Raw genomic sequence first — 9,596 nt, 5'->3', positions numbered from 1 at the left:
AGCTCTTTCACCCTTTTGTTTTCACACATATAAGGCCATAGAATTGTCCATCCTTTGCAACTTTCTCGTCGTGTTTATTTGCTATTGCACTATAAGCACGAAATTAAATATTCACTAAATCTGTTCTATGCTAAGTTTTCTAGTGGCTTTATGCCACGAGTTTATTTCCTTTGTTGTCTCTTCTCATTGCTTTTTATTACTCTTTAAGACCTTAAGCAAATTCTTTCACCCTTAACAACATCACATTTGGTTTAGGTGACAACATTTAAATGCCGTGGTATAGCCGTTGGAGTGGTACTCAATCATGTTCTGATTGATGGAACATCCTTCATACATTTCATGAACTCTTGGGCTGAAGTTGCAAGAGGCATGCCTTTGTCAGTTCTGCCTCATCTGGATCGATCTATATTATCTCCAAGGCTGCCTCCAATCGTCAATATTACTCATGATGAATACATAAAACAAGAAAAGAAGAGGCTTGCTTTTCCACCTTCTCTGAATGGAAAAGTCATGCACAAGTCCTTTTGCTTTTATAAAAACACCCTCTGCAGGCTAAGACTTTTAGCTATGGAAGTTAAAGATATCAGTACAACTCCAACGAATTTTGAACTAATCTCAGCATTATTGTGGATCAATTGGACTAAGGCCTTTAAAATCAAACCAGAAGCGACAACTCGAATTCTCACTGCTGTTGACGGTAGACCTAAGTCCAAGCCACCATTACCAAACTGCTATTTTGGAAATGGCATTGCTTGGTCATGTGCCCATTCCAAGGCAGGAGAATTAGCTCAAAAACCATTTTCATTTGCAGTAAAATTTGTACACGATGCCACAAAAGCAGTGACAGAAGACTACATCAAATCAGCCATAGACCATTATGAAGTGGCAAGACAACAACTTGAGTTTCAAGACACATTTTGGATCTCTAAATGGAGTAGGCTCCCTTTTAACGAAATTAAATTTGGGTGGGGAGATCCACAAGAAGTTGCTCCTGCTTCACTTGTGGACAACCTAGTTGTGTGCGTATCCCAAGGAAAGGATATTGAAAACATAGTTGTCTCATTGAGCTTACCATCAGTTGTAATGGAAAGGTTTGAAGGGTTTATGAAAGAAGAGCTGGAGTAAGTACATTGGCATTGCTGTTTGCTACCAGAATAAGGTCATTATATTCTTGAATTGAGATGGCCATGAAGAAGTTACTTAGACAGCATGTGCTGTAAATTAGTAGAACTATCAAGTGTGCTACATTATAGCCCAGAAGACATGGTATTAGAGTATTAATTTTCAGTTTTTTGTGTTTGATAGTATTGGATTGGATTTTCAAATATGTACTAGCTATTCTATTCTATTTGTTTCCTTGGTCTTTTGATGGACTTTCTCCTCCTGTTTTCTAATAGGTAATTCTTGGGTAAATGATAATATTAGTCCTTTCCCCAATTTTAGTCCCCTCTACTTTTGATGTGACCACCTAATCCTTTTCCTATGAAAATTTTTCAGGAAACAGGGTTTATCTAAGTTTATCCTTCGTGCACTTCATGTAAATCTAACTAATTTATGCACCTTAATGAATAACTAAAAAAATTTCTTTAAATGTAATAATTTACATAATACAAACAACTTCTTCCTACTTTGTACTCGTCATTAAAATCACGTACACCATTTTTTGCAATTTGTAAACAAATTCTAATTTTTCCTTATCCAAACAACAGGGAACAACACACACACACACACACTACCTAAGGGAAATTCTAATGACATTTTCTCCATGTGGTACTAGATCTCTAAGGGTAACCGTGTAATGGTCTATCATCAAGGCATATAAAAAACTTTTCTTTTTTCTTCCAAACGATTGTTCAAGGCCAGGTGAGTTTCAAGTCCATTAATGAGTTGGAACTTGACAGTCAAATTATCAATCAGGCTTAGTTAACAAATTGTCAATACAGAACTATTTTGGCTAAATCACAAATTGATGAACCAAATAGGAATGAGATCCAAAGTCAGGGAACAGAACTTCAAATTGCAACTTACATTAGTCAATGTAAACGAGCTCAAATCAAGGTAGGATAATTATCAAAAACAGAAACCATTTTCCTTTGTAATAGATGAGTATTAACTTGAGTTGCAGATCAACACACTTTGAGAATACTCAAAGATGGAGAAGGTTTCTCCTTCCAGAAATCAACTTTAAGTGGGACGAGCCACGAAAAGTAAAAACCTAATGGTGTCCCTATACCAAGAAATGGTGGTGAGAATTAAAATAGCAGCATCATTGTACCTATTACCTACCACCCTAGCAATGAAAAGCTTTCAAGAGATAATGCAAATGGAGCTGAACAAACCTCACTGTATATTTATACAAACTTTTGAATGCATTGTCCTCATATGTCCTGTTAATTTGTAATTTTTCCAACCACAAGGTAACATTCTCTTGCACACTAGAAGGAATACCATACATGTTAATTTCAAGCTCATACCGCCATGCGAAATTATATATGTTAAGGTACAGGGCAACGTCTCTAAGTTATAGTTCAACAGTATACTTGAACATTCGTTACAGATATTCAGCTGAACAGCTTATTTCTCTTCCTCGAAGGGATCTTACAGCACAAATGTGAAGAAACATGAAGCAAAAGAACAATAAACAACAAAATAACATTAAAACTAGCATGCTTTTCCTGGTCAGCTCTCCCAGTATACTACTTTCAATTCCCATTCTAGCTATTTCATTAATGAGACAATGAGTAGAAGCATGAATAGAATCAGGTCATATTGTTACCCAATTGACAGCTTGTAATCCCTTTACATCCGCAATGAATGGGCTAAAACTAAGAAGGGAATGTAGCTGAACAAAAATGAAGATTATGACAATGTTTACTAGGTGTGTCTGAGAAACATCCCACTGTGGCTAATTATCTGATATCTCTGCAAAACTGAATCAATAATTTCCATCATCAAGCGTGTCTGTCCAAAAATTTCTCTATCAAGACTGAAAATGCAGCAAAGCCAGCACAACCAGCACAGGCCGCTTTTGGACCACCTAAACAATATAGAATGGCTCATTCAGTTTACACAAGTGAAAAAACAAAGAACACCATAGTAATAGCATATTCAGCGAAATTTCAACAGAAAAGAATTTTTTTTTGGTTTAATTCAATTTAGCACTAAATTAAGCATTTAGATTAAGCTAAAGAATGACTACCAATATTGAACTGTCTTGCCAGACTGCAGGCAATATGTATAGAAATCCTTGCAACATATTTCTTTTCCTCAGTGGTACTACAAGCATAGCACAATGGAATGCATAGGCTGCAATAATCGCAGCCAATTCTTTTGATCCATATAGCCATTGGGATAACATTCAGAAATCCCATTGCATCTTAATTTTCTTAACTACATACTAAAAGCATGACAATAAGCACTGAATTCTTTATCACAAGAAGGATAAGAGCCATCCACAAATCAATAGACATGAATTTTGGACGTATGCTTAACTTCTACAGGAAATACATATTATAGATGAACTCAAAGGCTTATCCTCAAAGAAGAATATAAACATTGGTAGAATAACCAGCTATTTCATCTGATCTAATATCTCCTTAGCAGATGGTGTCCTAATCTATGGTCTGAGCAAAACAATGGAAAAGCTTATTGAGGGAATAAAAAGTGGCATATACTATTATAATAAAAAGTGGCATAGACTATTATAATACTTCCTCATAAGCAATTCAAATTTGGGGGTCATTAATCAAGAATCATGGTCAAAGTCCTTAAAACAGAAAACAGATTCTTTAAACAAAACTGGAGATCCAAAACTTTTGTTTTAACCTATTGAATTGAAAAACAAAGATATGCACTATTAACAAGGTATTCAGTGGCCCAAATTAACTTGATTCACAACTCTTTCAAGTCACTACTTCACATGGTTTAAATCAAATACTTTCAGCTCAGGCCCACCAAGGGAACCTCAGAGAACCAAAGCAAAAGAAAATGAAGATGAAAAATGTAAGAAACATGTTGCCAAATATGAATGCTCTGGTAGTCTCAGTGGAAGTCAGAAAAAGTCGTTGATGAATGCCCTTTCTGCCAGCCAATCAACGTTGCATCATCATATAAAAAATTTAAACATTCTGGTCACACTAGTTTCTCTGATCAACTCTACTAGATGATCATGTGTGATGCCCCACACTTAGTATCCGATTGAGAGATAAACATGTTAGGTCACATACACTCTTCAATGGGAGCAACTTAAGCCACCGCAAATGTTACTTTATCAGATCATAACACCATGTTCCATTAAAGATCAATAAACATAATATCGGCCATTTTAACCCACACACAGTAAGCTAGTAACCAGATAAAGACCTTCCATTTAACTATTTCTTCCCTAATAAATAAGAGTGAAACTGATGTAAAGATCCTAAGGTTCGCAGAAAAACTTATCAAGCAACTCAAAATTTAATTTGATGCATTTCAATCTTTAAGCTTTATTCACATACTGCATTAGCTCTATTAAGAAACTTACTTATTAATCTAGAAACAAAACTACAAACTAATTATTCATAGGAACTCCTACAAAGGGAAAAATTAGACCCTCAACTACTATTACCCACAGAAACAAATTACATGCATTACAACCATCAGCTAGCAGCAACATGTCTCCGGGATATGCAAGCGCTGCCTAATTATACTGATCAATTACTTATATATGGTTAACAAGAACAAGTTCTTCTCATTTTCCACAGACAAAAGGTTGGTTAGCCCTAAGACTAATTTGAAACATCTACAAAAGTTTGAGGAAAAGTTCACTACATCAAACGTTAAGGAGTAAAACAAGTTATCTAAGTTAGCGAGCACTGGAGTCATTCTCCTAATGATGTCTTCACAAACAAAAAAGAGTCCAAGTTTAGGAGATCAGCATCAGCTATTACCTCGGGCAGATATCGTGCCACCAGTTACACAGCCTGCAACAACTGTATTAGTAGTGTCATGCTTTGCACGGGCCTTCAAAGAAGCACAAAGTTTCCATTAGCCTCAAATGAAGAATTTCACGAGCAGAATGAATTCACATGAAGTTTCAAGAATAGCAAAAGAAGTTCCAAAGGAAAATCTAACAAACTTGGAATGAGGTCCCAAACAGCTAGAGAATAGCAAAAGAAGTTCAACAGCAAAATTTAATCAGCTTGGAATGAGACACCAAACAGATAGAAGCACAGAAGATCCCAAGCATTGAGGTTTTAGTTACATGTTATGCCCAAAGCGTCTAATACAGTAAAAATGCACCAAAGGCAAATGGAAAAACACAAAAATTAAAAAAAAAAAAAATCAAAACTAACATTACTTTGCAACCTTTATACATGACTGTCACTGTGCCTCTTTCCATCTGTATCTGCCTATATAAAGTCCCTTTCAATCACCACAGCTGACTGTCACCATACCCTACCCCCACCAAAATAACAATAATAATAATTGTAAGGACATAAAAATCTTAAAAAGGTCTGACAACTCTATTAAATGTTAGTAATCCAATTATCTTTAAGAAATAGGACATGATTGTGTAGTTAGTGGTTATTGTAGGTGAAAACCTACAATTTCTTTTAACGTCTGAAGAGCTTTGACAGCTAATTACGAAAGCTCATCTGCATAAACTTTGCGTGTATGTCTGTCCAGTAAGTTGTTGTAGCAATTTGCACATCAATAGCTCTCCTTCCACCCTCCCCCCCCCCTCTCTGGCAGCAGCCCCCCAAAAGAAAAGAAAGGAAAACCATATACCAAAAAGATTAATCCATTTCTTGGTACTTGACTTCAATGTCAGAGAACAAGATGTTGACTAAAATTAAAAAATTCACAGCCTTGTCAGCTATTGATACAAATTCAAATGCAGAAACTTGCTTCATTAATGAATTTTGACTTTGAATTCTCTATGTGAATTGTCAATCTATTTAGAATGATCTCAAGTGCATATCTCTTTGGGCCACATTGCTGTACAAGACTTTTTGGGTGATTGCAAATGTGATTATCACTACATTGCGCATGATTTCATTAAAAACATTTGGTGCCTGTAAATTATGCTCAGTCACCCCAGACAATTGTCATAAGAATAATTAAATTCACTAGTAGAGAAGAAAGAATTCCCTTGCACTCTACCTTCTCAACAACGCACTCAGCAGCTGAGAAAACCAAACCCATAAGAGCAAAGGCCTTGCATGAACTCCAGCTCCTTCTACCCATCTGCTTTGCTTGGTATATAAACATCTGCCTACCAGTCATTTCTTCTTGCATCAAAGGATTATCAAGTGCCCCAAGAAATAGACCCATGAACAACCCGAGCCCTCCTCCTAAAGAAACATCCCAACAACAAAAGAATAACGAAAGACAATTATTCCTTGAATAGATTTCCAATAGTGAGACTCATGCAACAAAGTAAAAGAGTTTAACAATTATAGCCCATATACTAGCACATTATCTAACAAAATGCTCAAAAGGGACAATGCCTTGGCAATCGTATGGAAACACTAACAGTCAAGCTTGTTACAGGTTGAAGAATTCATTTTTACTCTACCTAACCAAATACACCAAAATTTTAAGCCCAGCCTAGCTTATCCATAAGTCAAACAATAAACAACCACCCTCAAACACCAAATACAATTCACACACAACGAGAAAAACCACAAAATGATACAGAACTGAATAATACCCATCACTCCGCTGACAACGCTACGAACAGCACAGTTATTCCATATATCTTGGCCGCGCATTTCCTCAACAGTAGGCAACCGAATGGGCTCAATCTGAGGCGGCTTTTGCTGCTCCTGTGAGCTTCCGGTTGAGCTTGCAGAGTCCTTGTTTTGTGAACTCATGGTAACAACTCCAAAATGAGAAATCCCTTGTCAACTTATTGAATATAACTGGCCAAAAATATCCCCAAATGCACATCAATCAAGCCATTGACAAAGCAATTGAGGACTAACATCAGAATAAAAAATAGTACCACTTACTAAAACTGTAGTGTAAATTTCTAAAATTCGAATTAAGCAATAAAAATCCAGAGTTGCATGAGAATCTAAAAGTCCATATCCAACATAAAAGTACCCAATAACACTAGCCAAAATATTAATGATTTCTAAACCAAAAAAAAAAAAAATGGGGCAACTGTAATATAACTCCTAGAATTAGGTCGAACAAAAAATAAGGGGTTTTTATAACTTGAAAGAAATTGGGGAAAATGACTTACCAGGATCAAATTGGTGATGGAACCTTTCAACATCTGCAGAAAAGACAAGGTTACTGATTCCCTCTCTTCCCAATTTTAGTAATTTCTTGCGTTATAGAGGAACTGATTAATTAGGGTTTTTGGTAAGTTGGATTTCTTGGATAGCAAGTCCAATATGTATTTGATTATAATTTATACAAAGATAAGTTTTTAAGGCGAAATGGCATATTTGCTATATCTTAAGAGAGGACAGAGGAAACGGCGGGAAGAGGAGAAAATGAGAAATGAGAACAAAGAGAGGGTTTTTAGGGGAATTTTGGGGAAATTTACGGATTTAGTCCCTACAATTTGCTTGGAAGAGGGGTAATATTTTTTAATTATTTCAATTGTGTTGTAAAACTAATAAAATAAGCTACTATAATAGGAATTGAGATATTAGAGAAAGAAGTAGAGAAATGGAGAATGATATTCTTATTATCATTCAGGGCGTTTAAAGAAATTGGCCATGTGAAAATGCTATTATAATTTTGATTCGTCAAATGTACTTCGAGATATTTATCTTTAGGATCCTTACTTTCTTGGCCTTATCATTATTATCCCACTTCAAGGGGTAACTTTTTCTCTTGTCATGGTAAAATATATATTTACCAAAATCATAGTCATGACAGCAACCATAACTAATAAATTGAAATTTAGTCGCATTCACTTCTGGGAATGGACTAGAACTAGCATGCAATAAGTACAAAATATTTCTCAAATTTTCTCTTAATATTGCTACTACAAGAGCATATTTGAGAATATTATTTTCAACTAAGAAATAATTCTAAACATAGCAGAATTATGTACTTGTAACCATAAGTAAATTTATCATACCATATTTTAAAATAATGACCATCTTCTGGTGGTCAAATTTTTTCGTTAAAGAATGACCATCTTCAGGTGGTCGAATCTTTTTCTTTAAGTATTTCAAAGAACAAGTGGATCCTCAAGCATAATTGATTTTCTATTATAGCATCTCTAAAACTCAATGCATCAGAATATAAGTATTTATAACAAATAATTATAAAGATAAATAAGTAGAATTAAAAGGAGAAATATTACCTCAAAAATGTCAAACAATATATGTTTGTGTTTAGTGGTTGCTCAACAGTAGGTACTTGTATTTTGCGATAATTCAAATATTAACCATAAGAAATTGAAATAAGTTTGTGGGTCAGAAATTTACCTTAGAAGCTACTTGAAGAAATGCAGGCAGAATTTTGGCAAAATCTCCTGTTTCACTTTTGTTCAAGGTAGAGCTTCCGTTTTCACCTTTTGCTCAAAAGTAGAGACTCGTGCTGATAACGTGTTGTAAAACTAATAAAATAAGCTACTAGAATAGGAATTGAGATATTAGAGAAAGAAGTAGAGAAATGGAGAATGATATTCTTATTATTCCAACCAATACAAAAGGTCCTCACAAAGGGTGTCAATGTACCTCTATATATAGGTACTACAAGATTAAAGGAACATCAATCCTAGTAAACACCGACTATTACAAGAATATGAAAAAACTTATGAAACGGTTTCTCCACTACATGAATAGATTTATGGATTGTAACTTCTATACATAATATAGCCATAAATCATGAATTAATCCTCTTAGGAATACAAAGGACATCCACCTTTTAGTTGTGTCATAACAAATTGTTTTATTAAGGTCAAAAATCAAAAGTGGTCTTTTGAATGTGATGATTGATATTACTAGTATTTACGGATTTGGTCCCTACAATTTGCTTGGCAAAGGGGTAGTTCCTAGTTGTTCTTCTAATTAATATTTTTAAAATTATTTCGAAAAGCTATGTTCCTTATCTTTAGGGATAATTTCAAAAACCTTCGTAAGGTTTGTAACAATATTACTTAGCCCCTTGAACATTAGAAAAAAAGTGTGAAGGTGTAAGTCTGATAGAGCAAACATCTTAACTGCAATAATTAGCGATATACTTTTTTGAAAGTGTAAATGAATAACTAGAATTCAATGTTGTTAAGTGATATCATATGAGCATTTTCAAAAATCAGATTTTGTCCCCAAAAAAGTTGTAAGACCCTAATCAAAAGAAAGACGAATCGACTGCATATCTGTAGTATGATCACAACAAACCAAGCATCATATGAATTAGTATTATCTTTGCACCCCAAAAAAACCAAGCCTTAATTAGCCTTATCTTCAGTGGCGGAGTCAAAAAAATCTTTTAGTGAGGCACAACTCAAATAAATTCTTTAATTTTCTAACTAATATTGGGTATCAAAATGTCGCAACGATAGATATTGTATAACCTACTCTAGCCTAGTCTAGAAGAAGGGGCGGGGGGATGGTCAACTAAGACCAGCCACATATTGTGGCCAA

At 34.8% G+C, this 9,596-nt stretch overlaps 2 protein-coding genes across 3 annotated transcripts; one reads left to right on the top strand and one right to left on the bottom strand.

The window, feature by feature from the left end:
* Positions 1-339: 339 nt before the first annotated feature.
* Positions 340-1,125, top strand: LOC113771456 (omega-hydroxypalmitate O-feruloyl transferase-like). Its single transcript, XM_027316033.1, has one exon. The coding sequence runs from the start codon at positions 340-342 to the stop codon at positions 1,123-1,125; it is 786 nt and encodes a 261-aa protein (XP_027171834.1).
* Positions 1,126-2,454: 1,329 nt separating this feature from the next.
* LOC113770894 (mitochondrial import inner membrane translocase subunit TIM22-4-like) lies at positions 2,455-7,467 on the bottom strand. Of its 2 annotated transcripts, none has more exons than XM_027315514.1 (5): positions 7,232-7,467; positions 6,695-6,905; positions 6,145-6,335; positions 4,929-5,001; positions 2,455-3,037 (listed from the first exon to the last, which is right to left on the bottom strand). In XM_027315514.1, the coding sequence occupies exons 2-5, from the start codon at positions 6,855-6,857 to the stop codon at positions 2,952-2,954; spliced, it is 513 nt and encodes a 170-aa protein (XP_027171315.1). In that variant the 5' UTR covers positions 6,858-6,905; positions 7,232-7,467; the 3' UTR covers positions 2,455-2,951. The 2 variants fall into 2 exon arrangements, with proteins under 2 accessions (XP_027171315.1, XP_027171316.1); XM_027315515.1 differs by having other exon boundaries at positions 6,695-6,865.
* Between the last annotated feature and the right edge of the window lie 2,129 nt (positions 7,468-9,596).

This window comes from Coffea eugenioides, chromosome 5, assembly GCF_003713205.1.
Source record: "Coffea eugenioides isolate CCC68of chromosome 5, Ceug_1.0, whole genome shotgun sequence".
Taxonomy (NCBI): Eukaryota; Viridiplantae; Streptophyta; class Magnoliopsida; order Gentianales; family Rubiaceae; genus Coffea; species Coffea eugenioides.
This window is presented reverse-complemented; position numbering and strand designations above follow the sequence as displayed.

What these genes read in the sequence shown, in the direction of transcription:
- LOC113771456 (XM_027316033.1), top strand. Translation starts at nt 340, where the DNA reads ATGAACTCTTGGGCTGAAGTTGCAAGAGGCATGCCTTTGTCAGTTCTG.
- LOC113770894 (XM_027315514.1), bottom strand. Translation starts at nt 6,857, where the DNA reads ATGAGTTCACAAAACAAGGACTCTGCAAGCTCAACCGGAAGCTCACAG. An exon ending in CGTTGTCAGCGGAGTGATGG is followed by an intron (nt 6,336 to 6,694) that starts GTATTATTCAGT and finishes ATGTTTCTTTAG; the next exon opens with GAGGAGGGCTCGGGTTGTTC. An exon ending in TGGCACGATATCTGCCCGAG is followed by an intron (nt 3,038 to 4,928) that starts GTAATAGCTGAT and finishes TATATTGTTTAG; the next exon opens with GTGGTCCAAAAGCGGCCTGT.